We start from the raw sequence: 22,867 nt of genomic DNA on the forward strand, positions 1-22,867 counted from the left end.
AAATAACTGTAACAATAATTTCATAGGATAGAAATGAAATGAAGTAGGGAAATTATGCTTATATAGGAGTTAAGGCCACTGACTTCTACCTCCAGTTCATCTGTTAATAGCTGAATGTCCTTGTAATGGGACAAACCTCTTTCAGCCTCAGTTTCTTCCAGGGCTGAAGGAGAAGTTTAGCTGAGCTGGCATTTCTCAACTCTGTTTCTGTATGGTCTTTGTCTGGTCACAAGGAAGGGAGGTAATCATCTTTTTGTTAACCAGGGCCTCTCGGTTTTATATTTTAAGTTTTGTACAAGAGTTCATTAAAAAAGACTTGGGTCGTTAAACAGTTTGGAAATCGCTGAATTGAATGATCTCTAAGTTTTTAAGCTTTTCTGATATTTTATGACTCTATTAAATACGTTTTCAGCAATAAGGTTGGCTTCTTTCAGCATGACTTGTTTAATATTAACTCTTTTAAAATATGAACCTGAAAAGATTTCTTTTTAAGAAAGTGAAGCAACCAAACTATCTGGTGGATTAACTTTTTCCACTAAAATAACACAAAATTAGTTAGGGTTGGGGAATAAATCACCGAAGAGTCAAGTCTTTAGGTGTGTTTGATTTTCTAAAAAGAAAACTTAAATATCCTTTGGTATTTATGTATTCTGGTAATCTGGCTTAAATCTTTTCTAAAGCATTTTCTTGAATTAAGTACAGCATTTCCTTCCAACAACATGTGAAAACCCTAAGTATTGTAAGAATGACTTTTAGGACGAACATAAAGTCTGCGTGCTCAAATTTAACTATGAGCTTAGACATAATTTGAAGTATGTAAGGGAAGCCGATGGGCGCCAGCTAATGTCTACTTCTTGATCTAAAATAACATCAACAGACAAGCATTCTAAGTCTAGGGAGAGGAGACCCTCAGTGGGCCAAGAAGAATAGTGGGGTGGGGGGAGGGAACATCGCCTGCAGTCACATTAAGATAGCCGGTAATCACATAGCACTTACTACGTGCCCCGCTGTGCTTGAAGATCTTTACAGATTCTAATTCACTTAATCCCCATAACAATTCTGTGAGCTCCACACTGAAGCACAGAGAGTGTACAAAACCGGAATGGCCAGCCACAGAGCTGAGAGGTGACAGGGCCTGGAGGTGACGCAGTTGCACCCTACGGCCTGAGAAGGGGTGTTACTTGTGAAATGGGAGTGGAGGGCTAGGGCAGATTTAAAGCCCTGGAAGATATTGGGAGACATGAAAAAGATCTAAGAAATCCACAACGATGGAAGAAACGGAAATTGGGAATGCCCTGGAAGCGAAGATTAAAACACAGCCTGAACACAGGAAATAAAGAATTCTGAGAAGAAGCTGGTCTAAGGCTACCCTTGTTTTCGAAGCTGCGCAAATCAGCAGGGGCCTACAGAGGAGGAAAGCCTTCCTTCTGAGAAATAAAGGGAGCCCTCAAAGTGATAGCTAAAATTGGGATTTAGGAGCCCGTCTGTGGCAGACTCCTAGGAAACCGTAACAACTAATTTTCAGTGAATAAAAGAAGCGATGTCCAGGTAATTCTTGCACCTTGCCGTCTGGCTCCTTTTCTCAAGAGAAAACTGACGCACAGGGGTGAGGCACCTGGCTCCAAGGTTATCCCAGCTGATTACCGAGCAGTCCACCATTCTTCCCACTATACTATTTGAGTTGTTTTTATCCCTAATGTTCCCTCCAGATTTAGTACTTTTTTACAATTCTATTTGCATGTTTGCTAAAGAAGGAGTATTGGAGGAGCCCAAAAGTTGTTCAAGCTGTCTATGGCATGCACACATCGAGTACTTTATGATTCCGCAGCTGTACACAATACTAAAAGATGCATATGCCTGAGTCTGCGCCGAAAGCTAGATGAGAAGGAAGAAACTGGGAAGTAATGGTCATTGGTGTATGAAACACTTTCTACTTTCTATTTTCAAATTGCCAGAGCTGGCCAGGAAGAAACCTCAGCAGGAGAGGGGCAAAATGTTGTTTGCTCTTTAGGCACAAATAGAATGAATGAGGTTGATTCTACCACACCGTGCAGTAAGTTTGGGAAACTAAAACATTCTATTTTTTCCATTTTCCACAGGAAACAGAGAATGGAGATCTGTGGTAGACTCCCACTAGCATTATGCGGTCTCCACAAAACCCAACTTTCTCAAGTCTGAAGACATTTAAAGGTAATCATGGGGGAAGATGAGGGAAACATTTCCAGCAGTTAAATAAGGATAGTCATGGAATGGACAAACATCACGCCTGGCAGGTCATTACCTGTGCCATGCTGCCAACCATGATGTATGAAGCAGAAGAAAGATCCAGGTCAAGGACAAAATGAGAAGGACATTAAGGGCTTACTCTATTTAAAGGTTAGTAGGGAAAAGTGAGTTAATATGTGATCTACAGGCTAGGAAAGAGTAGAAAAACTCAAATCTACCACTAAGAACAACTGTTAAAATACACTAAATGTATATAAATGTACATCCAATTCTAATAAAGACAACAGAAATTGAAGGGCAAAAGTAGCACTGAACATGCTGCAGAAGTAAAACTACCAACGTTCTCCATCGTTCTTCAGAAGCAAACAGGTGACAGAACAAAGAAGGGCAGTGGGACATTGAGGAGGGGACAGGGGTTCTGGGCCTGCCTCAGCACTAACAAGCAGGAAGTGACCTTGCCAGACCAGTGCCCTTCGGTTTCCTGATCCATGAGGCTGGTAGCTGAAGTGATCTCTAAATCTCTTCCAAAAACAAAATTAAGATGACTGTTCACAGCAGGTAAATAATCACAGGGAAAAAAAATTCACATATTTTTTCAAAGTCAAGAATTTAATAATAGGGATTGATATGGCCAGCAATCAGATATATGAGCAAATTTTTAACCCTTAGAGGAATAAAGAAAGTGTTCATTAAGTTATTACTTTTAAAATATACAACCACTATAAAAATCCCTCCACCTTTAAAAAAATAAATAAATAACAACAAAATGCAGCAAGAGAGGTCAACATCCAAAAAAACATCAGTAGCTATATGATTAAAGGAGCACTGTTTCTCTACTTACATAACTTCTGGCACCATATGCATTGGGCTTTTCCTCCACACCAACCAATTTCCAACCCCAGGGTCCCACATTTTTGCCACACTTGGTTACAAAGTTGGGAGTTCCCACAACACCCTTCCTCCCACCTCACTCAATAATTTGCTGGGCACAGACTCAGAGAAACATTTACTTATATTTACTGGTTTATCAGAATGAATATTATAAAGGATACAGATGAACAGCCAGAGGAAGAGGCATGTGACAAGGTAAGGAAGGATCCCAAGTGCAGGAGCTTCTGTTCTTGTAGAGTTGCGGTGCACTGCCCTCTTGGCATGTGCTTGTGTCCACAAGCCCAGAAGCTCTCCAAACCCCATAATGTAGACATTTTTATGGATGCTTCATCACACAGACATGATAGATTATTAACTCAATCTCCTGTCCCTCTCCCCTCCCTAGAAGATGGGGGTTGAGCTGAAAGTTCCAAGCTTCTAATCATAGCTTGGTCTTTCTGGTGACCCACACCCACCCTGAAGCCGTCCAAGAGCCCACTCAGAGTTGCCTCATTAGAACAAAAGATGCTCCTATCACCCAGGAAACTCCAAGGTATTTAGCAGGGCTGCGTGAGATACTCCTGTAACTCCCATGACTCAGGAAGTTACATGGGTTTTAGGAGCTCTGTGTCAGAAACTGGGGGTGGGAACCAAATATATATTTCTCATTATGTCATGGTGATATATCAGAATATATTACTTAAAATTCACAAATCCCTTCCCTTTTCACGATGCTTTTTTTAATACAGCTACCAAAAATCATTCAAATTAAAAAGCAGCCGATTTACTTGTTACTTATATTAGAAAAGCATAAAGAGCATATACTTAAAGAAGAGAAAGTATTTTGGTGAAGGAACCCTTCTATGTTTTAAAGAAAAAAGAAATGTCACGTGGGGAAGGGCAGGGAAGCTTCAGCTATAACACAGATGATGTTGCTAATGACAGAAGTCATTCTGGATATTGAAGAACTCACAAAAATAAAACCAGTGGTTCTGAAATGGTCAGGAAACCATCATATGGTGGGAAGCAAGATCACACAGTAACAAAAGCTGAGGTTATCTGTTGCTTTGACACAGAGATGTTTTGAAAGGGTGGCAGGAGGAAGTCCTGATAAGGTTAATGAAGTATCTAATCAAGATATTCACTTTGAAGTCCTGTAACATGTACTTGAAGTAAGAAATACACTCATAGAATCAACACTAAAAGGGGCTTTGAGATCATGGCGAATAACCTCATGAATCGCAGGAAGAAATTGTTGTCTGACGGGCACCACCTCCCTGGATTCCTGATTCACAATGTGTACTCTTTCTCACCGCTTCTGGACAATCGTTTTCATTGGTATCATTATTTTTATCTTCCTTTTCCTGTTACGCTCAGAAAAAAGGTATTCTTTCAGTATAATAATGACAAGAAGATCCTAAACAAAACAACTATCCTTCCACTCGGAACCAAAACAAACGTCAAGTAACTCATCTGTGAGTCAGACGAAAAGGAGAAAGCAGGGAATAAGAAAGCACACCAAACAAAACAAGGAAACAGTTTATATAAATTCTCTGAGTGGAATTTTTGAATTTTCAATCATGAATTATTTTGATGAATTCTGATTCGTACCAAAAGGGCAAATAGGAATTTAGCACTGAATAAATCAGCAAATGTTTGATGTTTCTTTATTTTTTTTTTTAAGATTTTATTTATTCATTTGAGAGAGAGAGAACAAGCAGGGGGAGAGGCAGAGGGAGAGGGAGAAACAGACTCCCTGCTGAGCAGGGAGCCTGACTCCCGGCTCCATCCTAGGACCTGGAGATCATGACCTGAGCCGAAGGCAGATGCTCAACCAACTGAGCCACCCAGGCACCCCACGTTTGAAGGTTTGGGAGTCTGAGTGTGTATGCATCAATGTTAATGGTAATGAACGATAACTTTCATTCACCGAGATCCTACCACACCTCAGGTATTGTGTGAGGAACTTTTCTTACGTTACCTCAAGTTTCATAGCAGTGTAAGGTAAAAATTATTTTGATCATCTGCAAGATGAGTAAAAGGAGAGAGATGTAAGAGGTAACTTGTCAGCAGCAGGATTAAAACCTATGTCTGTCTGATTCCAAAGCCAATGATCTTGCCACTAGGCGGCAGAGCCCCATCCTGACAGCACTCCCATTACATACACCATGTAGAGGTTACTGGGGAAAAAAACCAAACCTGGAACACAAAGGTGAGCACATCCATGCTCCATTTCAGTTTTACTTTCTACACAAATGTTCAAGTTTTATTTTTTGCCAGTAGTATGGTGAAGATTTAACAGCTTTCGCATTAAGTCTTACTTAAACAGAAAATCAAAATCTGGTTGAAAAGAAAGCTAATGTTTACATTTTTAAAAATGTATTTAAAATCATGATCATTAACTGACCCTTAAAATAATTCATTCTACCAGACAAATACAGTCACACTGTCTATTGACCTCCACTGGACAGACTGTTAGTACGCTGCTCCCTTTCCAGTGGGCACATCTGACTCTTCCCAGATTCCTTTCATCAATCATAATGCTTGCTCTGCTATAACACTTCTTCCCATTCCCTCCATCATTCTAAACTGGACAATTACCCATCATGAGTCAACCCTCAAACCTATTCCAGTGTATCTTTGCAAGGGTCATGGCTATTTCCATCCTAATTTTACAACCAGTCCCTTTCTTGAAATGGGCATTTGTCATTACACTTACCTAGCCATCACTAAATGCAACATAAGGCTCCCAAGCTGAGACTGGTCCCTCTGACATTCTTCATCTCAATGGAAAGGTCCCCATTAGCCTTCCTGGCCTGATTCCTCAGGTCCAACCCAACTACACATGAACTATCTCTGACAAATCTTTTCCCCACCCCCAAAATCTGCATTCTCTAGTCACCCTCAGCTAAGAGATAATTATTTCTATGACTCCTGACTAGCTCCTCATGATTCTTAACTCTGTCGGTGGAAGCCAAGACTATTGGCTGCCACCAGCCGACTGGACCAGATCTTGCTAACCTGCCAGTTTTCCCAATCTCTTCATTATACCTAATCCTCCACAATTTTCTTCCTTTCTTGAACTATCTCTAAAATAAGGACCCACTTCTTTCAGTTCTCCTCTCTCTCACTGTAGCAACCAAAGAGGTGCCCAGGACATCATAGGTTCCCTTGTAGGTGATCTCAATTCCTGTAGAGATGATTTAGAAAATACAGCTACAGAATTGGGCCTAAGTTCCATCCACAACCTCATTACTTTTGGGGAAAGGTTTGTCACCTTTTGGATAGAATTCATCGCCTGGTTGAAAGAATTCATCACCTGTTTGAAGAAGTTTGATTCAATAACAGAGTCGTATTCATTGTTGAAGCAGTTCGCCATGTTCTTGGACAACATCACTACTGGCCTTGAATCTATGACTTGCTAATTACGAGAAACCCAGTACACTGTCCTCAATGACTGTATCACTCTGGATATGGAGTCGAACTGACTGCTGCACTTTTGTCGCACTAATCTAACTCATGTCTTTGTCACAATCAGGAAGGTGCCAGAGACAAATGAAGAAATTCCTTGCATTGCTGCCACGGCGCTGACACCACTGAGGAAAGATGACAGGTTCTAGGACTTCTGGTAGACCCATGAAGGCCTATGATATTGGGCATATAGATTGATTCGGCCTCTAATCTCTGCCTTTCTGTTTATGTTCATAGGTATCTCTCTTACTAAATGTCTCCAGGTTAACAAAGCAGAGCAATTGTCACCAAGTCTCAACAGATGATTCAGCTGGTCCCTGATGAACATTCAGTCCTTAGTGACCGAATGAAAAATGGACTTATGTTGTTGAGAGGGAAAAAGAATGTGTCTTCTCTCCTTGAACAAGAGGAGGCACTCACAAAGATTCTCTCTCTGACCAAACTTTAGACAGGCTCCTCTGAGCCTTCTTTTCCTCCAGGCCTCATCCTTTGGACCCTGTCTTTAGCTTGCCTGTTCAGTGGTGGCAAGAATCCCCTATCCTTGATATCTGATCACCCTGGTCTGCCTTTAGCAAGAATCTCCGTACCCTTGATATCTTCTCTTAGTAATTTTCCATCCACAAATCTCCTTGCCCCGCTCTTTGGCTATCAATTCCCACTTGTCCTTGTATTCTGAACTGAGCTCAGCTCTCTACTGGTCTCTTTTCCCCTTTGCAATAGTTTAGGAATTAAATCTGTTTTTATTTTTTTATTTTTTTTACCACTTTAACTGATGTCTGGCTCTGGTTCTCTCTGACACATGGTATCAACACATGGTATGTGTGGTCATAAGGAATATTATAAACTTTATAAATTGAGGTTATGCATGCATCACTTCATTTAACAAATATTAATGAATGTCTACCATGAGGCAGTCACTATGCTACATGAAAAGGATAAAATGGTGGGCAAAAGTAGACAAGGGGTCAGCCCTCATGAAATTGATAGTCTAGTGAGGAAGAGAAAGCTCAATAGAATGGTCACACAAATAACATAATATTATTACTATGATAAATATTTTGAAGAAATAGTACATGGTACTGTAGGGGCTAGTCAGGGAAGGCTTCCCTGAAGACTAACAAAGTGACGTTTAAGCTGAAATCTGACTATTCAAGATTATTGGATGTGTGTATGGGGTGAGGGAAATTCTAGAAAGAAGGAACAGCATGTGCTAAGTCTCTTATTGAAAGGGAAGGTGGTACGTTCAAGGACCTGAAAAGAGCTGAAGTGAAAGAATGCCTTTGTAGACAGGTCACAGGAAATAGAGATAATGAGGGAAACAGGTATTAGATGAGACTGAAGACATTTATGGACAACGAACACTCAAGACTTTCTAAACCATTCTAGGATTTGCAACTTGATGCTTGAAATTCGACACCATTGTATGTATGTATTTAGCACAGTGTTTGTACCAGCGTAAATGTTCAATAAATGAAAACCTTAAAAATATTTGAATCATCTTAATGTGTCAATGTATGGTATTTGTCTTATGTGTAGCATACAATGACTTACACATACACATAAGACAAATACCATTTATTATTGATTTTTGGCCCTAGGGTGGCCGATGGAAGAAAACAAACAAAAAACAAACAAACAAACAAAAAATCACTGGAAATCTCAGTCACATTTATCTGATTTAAACGTCAGAGAGCAATCTACAGTTGCATATTACATGGGAAATGTAAAATCCAGATAATGTAAAAAAAAAAAAATCTAGATAATGTACACTTCATTGGTAGTTGCATGAATTATTATTTAAAAAGTCAATCACTCAAATCTGAAATGAAAATGTGTTTGCATCAGAATGATATTCAGCTGTCAAATACGGAGAATTATCACTTGACGCAGGACGCCCTGAGCAAGACCCACCCTCCCATATTTGAATTACTTCCAATTTTAAAAGATAACTTAATAGCTCACATTTCACAGGCATGTGAAATTTTAATTTTTTTCATTCCCTCTTTTTTTTAAATAAAGTTTATTTATTTATTTATTTTTATTACTTTCTACGCCCAGGGTGAGGTTTGAAATCACAACCTCTTTCTGAGGTACCATCTGCATGAAAAATGTCCACAAATAAAAAATTTATTTTTCTTTAATTAAAATTGAAACTCATTTGCAGTTTAGAAAGGATGAGCGGTGGGAAGCTGTCGGCACGAGGACCTGTCTGCTCCCTCCTTCATTCCACAGCCCTCTCAGTATTGACCTATTCCATAAAAGGACAAGTGTGATGTCTGCTATAAAACCCGGATTCACGGTTAAAAGCTCTCTGGGCTTCCAATCACCCAAGAGTGGAAGAGAACTGATGGCTGGAATATTAGCTGCGCAACAACAGTAACAGCCATGACAAGAACGGTTGTAGCAATAACAACGCAGCTACTCTTTACTGGGCGCCTGGTCTAAGTGCTATGGCTGCAGCATTTCACGTTTTGGGAGTGACAGGCATGAGACTAACACCTCATCTCTTCAAAGACCAGGAAGCTGGGGTTTCCAGAGGTGAAATAAGCTGCCCAATGGTACACAGCTAGAAAACTGCAGATCCAGAATGCGAATTTAGAAGTCCATAATTTTTAACCCTGATACCACAGAGGGTGAAAGTAAAATTATTGTCACGTGGTCATTAGGCAATGGCACTGTCCTTAGATGGACCTCAGGTGACCGGCACAGCAGAGATTAAATCACGCTTCCTTTTCTCACCTCTTTTCATTCCATCTTTTTTTTCTTTTCTTTTCTTTCTCTTTCTTCCCTCCCCCCGCCCCCGCAGATTAACTGGCTGAACCAGAAGTCTGAGTATAATCTGAGAATGCTGAACAGCCCACAGAGGGGAAAGAATCTAGAAATTGCCTCACTGCCGCCATGCCCTCAATAAACTAAGCTAACCAGCCACAAATAATTTGAAAGAGCCAAAAAAAACGAAACAAAACAAAAACTCATTTTTTTGACATTTCCTCAGTTCAGGTTCTCAAGTGGAATGGATATTTCATATCAATAATGCAGACAATTAACTTTCCAAATTTCCACCCAGCTTTGATATATATTTAATAAGTATCACCAGGTTATCTCTTGAAGAAGGCAACGAAAGCAGTCGTTAAGATTAAGCTAAGGTCGGGGCGCCTGGGTGGCTCAGCCGTTAAGCGTCTGCCTTTGGCTCAGGTCGTGATCTCAGGGTCCTGGGATCGAGCCCCGCATCAGGCTCCCTGCTCGGTGGGAAGCCTGCTTCTCCCTCTCCCACTCCCCCTGCTTGTGTTCCCTCTCTCGCTGTGTCTCTGTCTGTCAAATAAATAAATAAAATCTTTAGAAAAAAAAAAAAAAGATTAAGCTAAGGTCCACCTTTGAAGGAACTGGCCTTTAATGTTTAAAACATGAGGAAGAGAATTTTAAACGAGTAATTTGTTTCATGTTTATGATTCTCTGGTAATCTCCTATTCATCACATGATATCCAAATGCCCAATCAGATTTACCATTTAAAAATGAAATGAAAAACTTATGTAATTAGGATCTTAAAGGAGATGCTGAATATCTACAAATTTCTGTGAGCTCAATTAAGTTCCTAAAATCAGAGCCTGATTTTCAATGTTTTTTTAAGAAAGAATCAGATTATGCTAATAAAGACCAAAGCACACAGGCATATTACTTTGAGAAAACAGAAAGTAAGGTACAAAAGATCCTTTGTTTGAAATGGAGACAGATGTCTTTGCAAGTCATTTCAACAAATATTCACCTTCATAAGCAATGAAGGATAAAGACTCTGACAGCAGTGAAAAGCACAACTCGGTGTATCGAATGCGTACCACCAGATGGCATCTCAAATCAGAGAGCACAGGTGGAGATCACGTCAACAACTGCGTTTCTGAAAAGGAATCAAATTCATGAATTCCAAATCAATTTTTTAATATCAAAATGTCTGACATTAATCACAAAATCCAACGAACACAACAATAATACTGTCGTGAATATAACAAAGAACATGAATCTGAAAAGAAAGGCACTGTAAATCAAACAGTGATCTTGACATCAATTATTATTTAAAAAAAAAAAAAAGTACAAATGGAGCCATATCAGAAAAAGAAAGTCTGGTTAATAATTTTATCTTTCCTCGAGTATCATATGATCTCACTGATACGAGGAATTTGAGAAACAAGTCAGGATCATAGCGGAAGGAAGGGAAAAATGAAACAAGATGAAACCAGAGAGGGAGACAAACCATAATAGACTCTTAATCTCAGGAAACAAATTGAGGGTTGCTGGCATGGAGAGGGGTGGGATGGAAGGGGTGGCTGGGTGATAGACATTGGGGAGGGTATGTGCTATGGTGAGCACTGTGAATTGTGTAAGACTGATGAATCACAGACCTGTACCCCTGAAACAAATAATACATTATATGTTAATTTAAAAAAAAATTTATCTTTCCTTAATTTTTATCTACAGTTGTCCTTCCCATTAATCTGCATTTTACTCTTTCACAGGGCTTTGTCCACTGTAAACAAGAAAGAGAATAATTCAGGAGACAGCATTAGAAAAAAAAATTAAGAAAAGCTTAAAGAAAGAGAAAAAGAGGTCAAGTTTCTTTTTGCCTACATATAAGACTCTCATGAAGTTGAAGTTCAAAAGCCTTGGTGTCCAAACCTTAGATATCTTAAGGTACAGAATGAAACAATGCTGCTATGTCTAAAACTGGCAACACATGGACCACAATATCAACTATGAACAGAAATTAATTACAGGGAAGCATTTTATACACCAAACTGCAGTCAAAAAGTGACCAAATGATAGCAGGAATTTAAATTTTGTTCAGAATGTTAAAATATGGTGTTGTTTCATGAAAATCTCTGAAAAAGATTTGATTATCCCCTGGATGTGGGGTTTGTTTGTTGGTTTTTTTCTATTGTCATATAATCCATAAAATCCTATTTCTACAAACCACATTTTATGAGAAATGTTATTTTCATATGATAAAAGCAACTTAAGGGAGACCTGTTACCAGTTTGTAATTTACTTTTGGAGCTATATATATATATATCTCTAAGAATAAATAAATAAGTAAATATATATAAAACATTTAATAATAAACATATAATAAACATATGTGTAACATTTCCTGATTTTCAGTGTTTAATATTAAAAAATGAACATTGAACTTTTGATAGTTCTTGGGTTTTTTTGTGTGATTTTTTTGTGTTTTTTGTTTTACCCCTTCAACAGATAGACTCATGTCCCAAACCTCTCCATGGACTTTCACATTATTTCATGAGACAATGCTCACTCAGTGATGCTGGTGGAGAGCTGGATAAAGTAGTAGAAGGACAAGCTATCTGACCCCCAGACAAAAACCAAGCCAGGACTGAATTGCCTAAAGGTCATCTCTCATGGAATATATATTAACATTGGCAAGAATATGTGCATGAAAGTATTTAATATTTTAAATAATACATTTTCTATGCCCAGATGGTCATTTTAAATAGTGGTAAAGCAGCGGCCTCAAAATTTAATATTATTTTCCCCTTACTGATCCACTAATTAAACCACAGATTTTTCTATAAGAAGCGACTTCTGATAAGTTCATCTATTTTATTTATCCAGCATCTTGTATGTCTAAAGTCCTCCACTTAAGACACAAAAAACCAAATAGCTATTGAGGAGAAAAGAACAGAATAAAAAGATAACGCTCATTTAAATGATTACACTGACACACACAGAAACAGACACATCCACACACATACAGGGATGTGTACTCTGTTTTAGAGGTGCCTGTATGCTTCCATTATATTATTTTCATAATTTACTATGTGCAAATCAGCACTGCATTTACATTAAATTTATTTTGAAATAGAGGAACATCCACAAAACCATAACACAAGATCTATATCCTCAGATGTTAACATTTAATAGGATAACAGCATGAAACAATTTTAAAAAATCAGTACAATATTGTTAAATGCCACGCTATATGATTACTCGCAGAATTAATGATTCCATGGACCTGTAGAGTCCACTTCTACACCCAAATAAAACGGGAATAGATGCAGTTGAGCTGTCTGGGCTTTAATACCAGTTCTGGCACCTTCTAGATGGGTAAACTTAGATACGATACCCCACTGAGCTTCAGTTTCTTCATTTGTAAAATGGAGCTGATAACAGTACTTCCTGCATAGGACTGTGTGAAAACTACGAGTTAGAAAGTACAGTGTTTATAACAGTAATCGGGAAAAAACAAGAATTTAAATATTAACCTTGCAACAAAATAACCCATTAATTTGTTCACCAAAAAGCTATAAAAAAACAATTACCATCTACTATCACCATAGTTTCACATACAAAAAGAAAACATTCTTACTAAATTGAAAGAGATAATTTCAGTCTGGACCAACAAAAACTTTGTCACAAACCAGAACCAGTCTGTGACCAGTATTTAGGAATGTCCATTAAAACCTATAAACATTACTGGCCCACAAGAAAATAAAATCAATGGAGTTTGAAATGATTAGGGACACTTCAGTGAGAAAATGTAACATGAGATGAGACTGGAAACACAAATATAATCCGGCTAGACAAAAGGAAGGGCACCTACATTTTTCCCTGGAGATACCCAGGAAGAATGCTCTTTCCTCAGCTGGAGAATTCCGGTATTATCTGAAACACTACTTCTCTTCAAGCCATGGTAATATTGATTACAATATATTAATATATTTCAACCTTCTCCAAACCAATCAGAATATTATCACTCCAAGGGATAACTTTCAGGTTTTAAGGATAATAATTTTAGGGATTTTTATCTTCCTATGAAAACAACTACAGATGGGATGTCTGGGTGGCTCAGTCGGTCCGCCTTCGGCTCAGGGCATGATCCCGGGATCCTGGGATCCAGTCCCGAATCAGGCTCCCTGCTCAGCGGGAAGCCTGCTTCTCCCCCTCCCTCTGCCCCTCTGCCTGCTTGTGTGTGTGCGCGTGCACGCGCGCGCTCTCTCTCACTCTCTCCGACAACAAATAAATAAAATCTTAAAAAAAAAAAAGGAAAGAAGAAAACAACTACAGACATCACCTTACCAGGGCTGCTTAAACACTATTTGTGAAAAGTACCGATTTATGGCAAACTGAAAAGGACAGGGTACACTGCATCTTAAAGCAAAATATCTGTTTGTGGTAATTACGATGTAAGTGTAATGACTGTCAAATGTTTCCTCTGGATGGTGTTACATGTTTACTGACGTCAATAGATGATTACTGACTCGTTCATGACACACAAGTACTGAAGGACTACGGCTCAGCTACTCTTAATCTAATACTCCATTCATTACCAAACAATTCACTTACAGATAATATTGATCTCAGTCTTCCCTTTTTTTTTCCCCTTTATAAACTGTCCCAGCCATAGCTTTCTATACAGTCCACTCTCAGAGAGCTTGTAAAAGAAAAGTACTATGAAGATTTTCACTTAGAAAAAACTGTATAGATAAACTCTGTGCCCCAAATATGCTAAGCACTATTGTTCTGTCTGGCCCCCTTGCATTATAGCAATATATTTTTATTTAAAATATAACCAATCAGGGCCCCTGGGTGGCTCAGTTGGTTAAGCAACTGCCTTCGGCTCAGGTCACGATCCTGGAGTCCTGGATTGAGTCCCGGATGCAGTCCCGCATCAGCTCCTTGCTCAGCGGGGAGCCTGCTTCTCCCTCCGACCCTCTCCCCTCTCATGCTCTCTCCCACTCCCCTCTCTCTCAAAAAAATAGTAAAAAAAATAAAGTATAACCAATCATAATCAATAACCGAAATAATTTATTTTTTTCTATTTCTTGAGAACCTTTAATAGCATTCTTAACATGTTTTTTTTTTTTTCCAGTAATGAGCGAGAACAAATTCTAGTGAAAGGAACTGAAAATGCCTGATGTTTAAAAATCTTATACAGAGGGGCGCCTGGGTGGCTCAGTTGGTTGAGCAACTGCCTTCAGCTCAGGTCATGATCCTGGAGTCCCGGGATCGAGTCCCGCATCGGGCTCCCTGCTCAGCGGGGAGTCTGCTTCTCCCTCTGACCCTCCCCACTCTCATGTGCTCTCTCTCTCCTCTCATCCTCTCTCTCAAATAAATAAATAAAATCTTTAAAAAAAAAAAAATCTTATACAGAGGCAGAATAGTGTGTGTAATATAGTATGATAGCTAAGCATGAGGTATGTAGATGGATGCCTGTTCAAAAAACAAGGTTTTCAGCTTACTAGCTAGGAGACCTCAGACCAGTCACTTAAACCAGTGGTCTCCACAGTGCGGTCCCAGATCAAGGGTATCATCAGCACCTGGGAAGCTGTTAGAAATTCAAATTCTCAGGCCCACCTCCAGACCTACTAAATCAGAAACTCTGGAGGTGGGACTCAGCGACCTGTGTTTTAATAAAGTCCTTCAGGTGATTCTGATCCACGCTCAATTTTGAGAAACACTGACTCAAACTGCTGAGACTCCCTTTTCTCCCGCTTAAGATGGTTTTCCTAAAACCAACCTTGCAAAACCAGAGAGGTAAACACTTCATGGAAAAGGAGTCTGCTCTCACGCAGTTAACTTTTATCAACATTTTTCTTTTCTTTTTTTTTTTTTTTTAAATCAAGGGTCAAAATTAAGGTGAATAAGGACTTCAAAATGATGTGCTCCTGCCACAGGCCGGGGCTGAAATGCACTAACTGCCAGCAGTGGGCTGGGTACCAAAATAGGCCTCTGGCTGAAGGGAAGGCCCTCGAGACCTGGCCACTGAAATCTAAGTGGGCAAAATGCCCCAGAAGTAATATTTTATCCCCATATAAACTAAGGCCACGTTAGGCTTTGATAGTGACAAATGATAGTTTGAGGAGAATAAACACTGATCTTTTTGGTCTCAAAAGACACTGGATTCTTATCCCCACTTAACTCTCCCCAGAGTAAAGGCATGGGGAATTCTCCTAATTGACGTCAGCTGCTGTAAGGGCAGGAATGCCATGACCTTAAACTTGGCCACTGGTCCACTCTCATATCCAGGAACAAAGCCAGAGGGTTCTCCTGGCAACTGCCTGACATGCTAAATGGCAGACACAGCCACTGAGGGAATCCTTTGCTGCCCCAGGGACAAATCCCCCCCTGCAGGAAACAGACAAACTGGAGAGATTAGCAGTCTGCCCAGCTAATGCTGGCCTATCCCCTCCACCCAGAGAGCAGAAAATGAGCTCTAAATCACGCGATTCGAAAACCTGGGCTTCTGGTCTGCCTTTGCTTTACAAATGAGGGGAATGTTCTCTGCTAAGTTGAAGGGAAAACAGGAAAGTATGAAAACTTCAAGGACAAATGTAGGAAATTGGATCCTTGCATAAACCACCCACCGTATTCAAGAAGTCTTTAATGGATACTGATTTTTAAGTACGAACTATCAGATGTTTTAAGATTAGTATTAACTATCATTTTCTTTAAAGACCTGTAATCAAAAGCATATCCAAATCCCCTACCCTGCCAAAGGCATCATCTTGGCTTCTCCGGGAGAATATGAGAGGTTCCTAACCAAAGCCTCTCCCAAGACTTCCTTCCCACTCCATTCCACTCATCCCTTCCGGGATGTGATTATGTAACTCCCTGCTCAAAGACTTGTAGAGCAGTATTGGAATGTCTCAGTGCTGCCTGCCAGAGACTCATACCCAACCTGGACCTTCCAACCTCGGTCTCCCCCCACCCTCACCCCCACACCCTTCTGAGACCCTGGCTTCCCACAGCAAACCTCCAAAACCACGTCTTACCACTTCACACACACACACACACACACACACACACACAAACACCGGCGCCTTTGATATGCTGTTGTCTCTGCTCAAAATATGCTTCACAGAGTAAAATTTTACTTCTCAGATGTGATCCAGTTCAAATATCATGAAATCGGTCAAAACTTTCTTGGCTTCCCTGCATTCCTTTTTCTGAGTTCCCACACTAAGTTCGTAGGCATCTTTATCACAGTTCTTAACAAATTATATAGTAATTCTCTGTTTTTGTGTCTGACGCCCTGACTAGAGCTTGAGTATTCTGGTCAAGGACTACACCTCCTGTGCTTACCATCCACAGTTCCTAACCTTCTAAAGGAGTTCTCAATCCCTACTCAAGACAGTTAGGATCGCAGCTATTTAAAGGTTTCTTCCAATCAAAGATAGAATATAATAATCAGTGGGCACTGTCAGGGAAACCTTAGCCATTTAGAAGATAGAAAAACCTTTTGGAGGGGCGCCTGGGTGGCTCAGTCGTTAAGCGTCTGCCTTCGGCTCAGGTCATGGTCCCAGGGTCCTGGGATCGAGCCCCGCATCGGGCTCCCTGCTCGGCGGGAAGCCTGCTTCTTCCTCTCCCACTCCCCCTGCTTGTGTTCCCTCTCTCACTGTGTCTCTCTCTGCCAAATAAATAAATAAAATCTTTAAAAAAAAAAAAAAAAAGAAAAGAAAAACCTTTTGAATTTAAACTAGCTATATCCAGTTGGATACTTCTTAATTTGCTTAAATAAATCTAGATCATATCTTGTAATTTAATCAATAGTTTAATGGATATATCTTTAGCCAAATTATCTATTTTCCTTATCCTATTTTGAGCTGTTGGAGAACAGAGACCAGGTCTTATTCATCTATGTATTACCCACACCACCAGTACAAGGTAAATGTTCAATAAATATGCATTAAATGGAATTCCCAAAATGAATTGTATCTTGGTTCGGGCTACTTCAACAGAACACTGCAGACGGGATACCTTTAACGACAAACATTTCTCACAGTTCTGGAGGCTGGGAAGTCCAAGATCAAGATGCCGGCATAGATTTAGTGTTTGACGAGGACCCTATTCTGGTTTGTAGAGACCATCTTACTGTATCCTCAGGTGGAGGAGAGAGAGAGAGGTCTCATCTCACACATGCACTAATCCCATCATGGGGACTCCACCCTCATGACCTCATTTAAATCTAATTACTTCCCCGATTTGGAGGTGGGCCTCCAAATGGCATCATATTGGGGATTAGTACATCAGCATCTGAATATTGGGGTGGGGGTGGGCATGAATATTTAGTCCAGAGCAAGTGGCCCCACTGACATTTGGCTACACGTTTTAATGTTCCATTTGTATGTTACAAGTAAACAAAGATAAATTCAACTGAATTTTCATAAAAGAATCAAAGAAGGAAAACACATTCCTCGACAAAATGCCTCCAACACAGAAACACATTCTTCATATTAAATCTCTGAAACAGCTACCATTCTAATCAGGCAAGTTAGTTTAGAGAAAAGAGCAAAACATGCCTCATACCTCCTTTGTCTTGATCGCGGACCCCTGGCTAATCGGCACCTCTACTCCCATGGAGAAGGTTACTGGTTTATCTAAATCTACCTCCCGGACGGCAAGGTACACAGTGCTTTATCTCCTCCAGAGGGACACATGCAAAGGCCAGGTTGGAACTAGGCAGCTTCCCGGTTCTTCTTCTCCCAAATAAAATGTACAGAATTTGAAGGGTAAAGAAAATCCTAAATAACTATAAACCTTTCAATACTTTATAAACACTTCAAGTGGGGGAAGGTGATTTGGGCAGCTTGGTTCATTTAAACATGAAAGACCTGCTCAAGGAATGAAATAATGTCCAGTTTTCAAATAACTAGAATACTAATTTCTAGGTTTTTCTCAAAACAGGGGCAAACGATGGCACAGATGTTAGCATGACTTTTTTCTAACTGTTTGTGAGCAAAACATTTTTATGAATTAAAAACTAGGAATGGGGAGGACTAGAGGGAAAGTGGGGGAGGGCTTTTGTTACAAAATACTTGCCATTTGTTTCATTTTGAGAGTTTACAGATCTACTCCACTTAAAGGTGAATTCCACATAAGAAGTTACTGGTCACTTTCTACCAGGACTCACTCACCTCACCATTTTCAGGAATCTCACATATCAGGTGAGAGATTATTTCTACTACCACTTGAATACCACCATGTTGTCAGGGTTCAGGTTTTTCCCACTACATTAAAAGTCCTTGCTTCTTTCCTCTTAATCTTTTTTACAGGTTCTCATTTGTATATTATACCTCTTATTTGAATTTGTATATTATATATATATATCATTTGTATATTATATAAAATAATATCTCTATATTATTTTCCTTCTCCCCCTCCTCTTCTACTACCTTCTTCTTCCTCTTCTTCCTTCTCCACTGAATTAAATTTTCTATGTTTCCTAAGTGTGGAGTTCTGAACTACATAAAGAATACTCTATCCTGAAGATTTTTAAGTGTAAACTATGTCTTTTATTGCATAGCCTAGCACCAGTAATAAAATTAAATAAATAAATAAATAAATAAATAAATAAAAAAAATAAAATAAAAATAAAATATTCTATCTATAAAGATAGAATATACAGATATTCTAAATTTAAAAATACATGGGGCACCTGGGTGGCTCAGTCGGTTAAGCATACTACTCTTCATTTTGGCTCAGGTCGTGATTTCAGGGTTGTGAGATGGAGCCCCGCATCCTGTCAGGCTCCGTACTCAGCAGGGAGTCTGCTTGGGATTCTCTCTCTCCCTCTCCCTCCCTCTCTGCCCCTCCTGTCTCTCTCTCTCTTCTCTCTCTCTCTCTCAAAAAAACAAAAACAAAAAAAAAATTAAAAATACACATTGTTCAGATTCTTATAAGAAGTATCTTGAAATAAAAGGGATTGCAATATTCTCTGATCAATGTATCCTGCTTTCATTTTGCATTTCTGCAAGTTTCAGCTTTTGCTCAGAAACTCATGGGTTGGGATGTGAAGCTATAAATTTAGCTTTCTGGTGAATTATATTTCTTTTTCCCTTTTACCCAAATGTTAAAATAATTTTTTTCTATCCCCTTTGTCACTATGATTCCATATCTTCCCAGAAAAGAGGAAAAGAGATCACTACAATGGAACCTATTAGAGGTTCCTTGGGATCCTGCCTTTGTTATGAAATATAAACACTCCTCTATAGAAAAGTTTTTCCTGATTGGATTATATTTCACTAGTGCTACATTTTCTGTGATGTCTCCATAGCTGCTTCTGTCACTATCTGAAAGGTTTTGGGGTTTTTCTCCCCCCTGAGAATGCTATACATGATTGAATCCTGATTTCCAAAGTCTCTTCACAGCTATATCCCAAACTCTGCCAAATTGTCAGCTGGTATCTCACTAGAAAGAACCCAGTGTGATCTGTATTGAATATGGGTGCAACTAGTCCATGGACTCCAGAAGGTTTCTGGGATAAAACATCCTAAATCTGACTCTTCCAGAATCTTCTCTATGTGTCCTTTCAGGACAGAGTCTAACCAAACAGAAGAGCTGACTGCATCCCAGAAAATACATTGCCCTAAATATCTATTTTACATGTTTCTTTAAGTTATAATTATCACCTCCATTACCACCTACGGGGCTCATTAGTGAACTTAACATGAATTCTTCATTGCAAGTCACACGTTATCATGTGAAATAAAAAATAAACTCAAAATATCAAGCCATTCATTCTTAACAAAAACAAATAAGCTTAATGATAAAGATGTCATTTAAATCTAATATTTTATCATTAATTTATAAGTGGAATTTGTGGCCAATTTTTGAAGTAGTTTTTTGATTTGGTTTGGCTTTTTGTTTTATTTTTTGCTGGTGGCTTCCAAACTAGTATTTAGATACTAAACAAATTTAGGATTTTAGTATCTGAGAAAGTAAAGCCTGTTCATATTTGTTTTGTCTTTATTTTTTCACAGTGTCTATGAGTTGGAGATAATAAGGCATGACTCCATCTTAACACATGGAAAATGGGATTCACAGTGATACACACAGAGTGAATCCATGGCCTGATTTACTCACCACTGGCCAAAACTGAGTTAACACCACTGGAGCTAATTTCTCCTGCTGCCTGGCTCCAAACACATTCATTACATTTTTTGAATTACAAGCAAGAAAAATTGCATTGCCAACCAAAAATAAAACATTAAGAATGCCAGTTTCTTTGGAATAAGAACCATTAGGGACATTTTGACCAAGGAAAGTCTGGTCTGGTATTCTAGAGAGCTTATTTTTCTCTTAAGAGTAACACTCAAATATATCTTTGAAGGCCAATCATGTAAGTAATAAAGATTTGGAAGAAAGAAGCAATCAGTAGTATATGTGAAATATTTTTAAATGGCGCCTGGGTGGCTCAGTCGTTAGGCATCCCCTTTATTTTGAAAAGGATAATATTCTGTGTCTAATTTTTTTCCTTTGCCAGAATGATAATAATTAAGGAGAAAACAAATGCTTTTTGTTTTTGTTTTTTTTGTTGTTGTTGTTAAAATGTTTTATTTATTTACTCATGAGAGTCAGAGAGAGAGAGAGGCAGAGGCAGAGGGAGAAGCAGGCTCCCCGCCTAGCAGGGAGCCTGATGTGGGGCTCGATCCCAGGACCCTGGGATCATGACCTGAGCTGAAGGCAGACGCTTAACCATCTAAGCCACCCAGGTGCCCCCAAAACAAATGTTTTTTAGCTTCTCAAAAAAGTGAAAACGTAGAAGTTTAGCAAACTCTACAAAGGATAGATCAAAAACCTCTAATATTTGACCCTCTACACCATACATTTTTTTCGGACAAGATTTAATTTTGATGGACTAAGAGAAGTTACGCTTACACAAAAATATGTATCTGCCCGTAAGAGGTAACAGCAAAAAACTCAAAGTGAAGATATTTTCTAGGCACAAAATACTATAGGAAGGCATGAAATTTGGCCTCTCCCTAAACTTTAGTGGTTCTCAAACTTGAATGTGCTTTGGAATCTCCTAGAGGACTTGATAACAGAAATGGCCTCACCCCAGAGAACACGATTCAGTCGTTCATGGCGGGGCCGAAGAATTGACATTTTAACACATTTCCAAGGGATGAGATGATAATGCTAGGCTGGGGACAACATTTTGAGAACCACCGCTTTAACTCAGTCACTTACTCAACCACTGTGGAAGTCTCGGTGTACCTTGTCCAACTTGTCCCAACAAATATTTTGTGTCCTCTGTGCCAGTTAGTGTTTCCACCAACAAACAAGATCACCTCCAAAGTAAAGTATTACTTCAGAATATCTTCATCACCTCTGAATTGTACAATACTTTTTAGAGCATCACCATCTTACAGATATTCAATACATGAAATAAAAAATAGTTATATATGTATCATAGCTTTAGTCCTTCGTGTACAAATTGGACAGTTAAAGAGTAAGATGAAAGAGGTATGTGAAGACTCATTGGTATCTAGGATTTTTTGATTTGATGTTAAGAACAAAGTGTGGCTACAAGTGGGCAGTCTCCATCCTCAGGACTTACCTGTGACTGGTGCATCAATATCCAGCAAATTTTTTTCCTGTCGAAGAATTGAAGCCCCCTCTGTTATTATTCTCAATGCAACGCTCTCTTCCAGCCTGCCCTCCTTCATGAGATGTGCCTTTAAGATATCCACACGAGGTTTCCCATCATTATCAAACACTTCTTTTGCTGTAAGCCGGTGACTTGGAGGAAATGGGACAGCTGAAAAAGAAAAAGTCAAATTATTACATTAGCCAAATCCAACAAAAATTCAATAATAACTGCCAAATATCTCTCTGTGTTACTAGCCACCTATTGGAGTATTTTAAAAGTTCTCACATAAAATAAAATCAAGGGCTGTCAAGAATTAAAGACTGCCTTCTTTCTTTGATTCTGGATGTGATGTGCTTGCTGAAAGGAAATTTACATTTCTTATTCACCCAGTACCTATCTCTTGCATCTAGAAGATCCTGATTAACTTAATAAAGAAAATAGAGAGAGAGATGTTTCTGTTAGGCAATATTCAATTCAACAAAAGAAAATAGTTTCTGTACATCCAACCATAACTCACTCGGGAGAAGATCTGCCAGACCAGATTTGCCCCTCCAACTAAAGTCACACCTCTGAGTAAACTGACTCACTATTTAAGGAGAGAGCAGAAATCTGAGAGCAAAAAGGCAAAAATGCACGGAATATTAAACAGGAAATCAGGATTCGTGTGCGCAGGTGACAAAGGAACATCTTGAACAGTGAAGGACAATATGGTGTCAGGGAGGAGATGCACGTATTTAGGAATATGATATAATAACAAACGCAACTTACTGCTCAGCCCCAGAACCAACCATTCTCTCTTTCACCCACACCCCCGTAACTTAACAGTAAGAACCTCTCCTGTAGCTACTGTCATTCTTTACATCTGTGAATACATTCATTCACTCATTCAGCTGAAGGATATTCACTAAACTTCTACA

The 22,867-nt window shown here is 39.1% G+C and overlaps 1 protein-coding gene across 2 annotated transcripts in view; it reads right to left on the reverse strand.

Annotated features, from left to right (window-relative positions):
* PPP3CA (protein phosphatase 3 catalytic subunit alpha) overlaps nucleotides 1-22,867 on the reverse strand; it is a 309,049-nt gene that overhangs the window by 137,313 nt on the left and 148,869 nt on the right. For both annotated transcript variants that reach the window (XM_032400899.1, XM_032400898.1), the window contains exon 2: nucleotides 21,918-22,118. In XM_032400899.1, the coding sequence (XP_032256790.1) occupies nucleotides 21,918-22,118 (201 nt within the window). The remainder of the gene's footprint in view (nucleotides 1-21,917; nucleotides 22,119-22,867) is intronic.

The sequence above is a fragment of the Phoca vitulina genome, unplaced genomic scaffold (assembly GCF_004348235.1).
Source record: "Phoca vitulina isolate PV1807 unplaced genomic scaffold, GSC_HSeal_1.0 scaffold3, whole genome shotgun sequence".
In the NCBI taxonomy this organism is placed as follows: domain Eukaryota; kingdom Metazoa; phylum Chordata; class Mammalia; order Carnivora; family Phocidae; genus Phoca; species Phoca vitulina.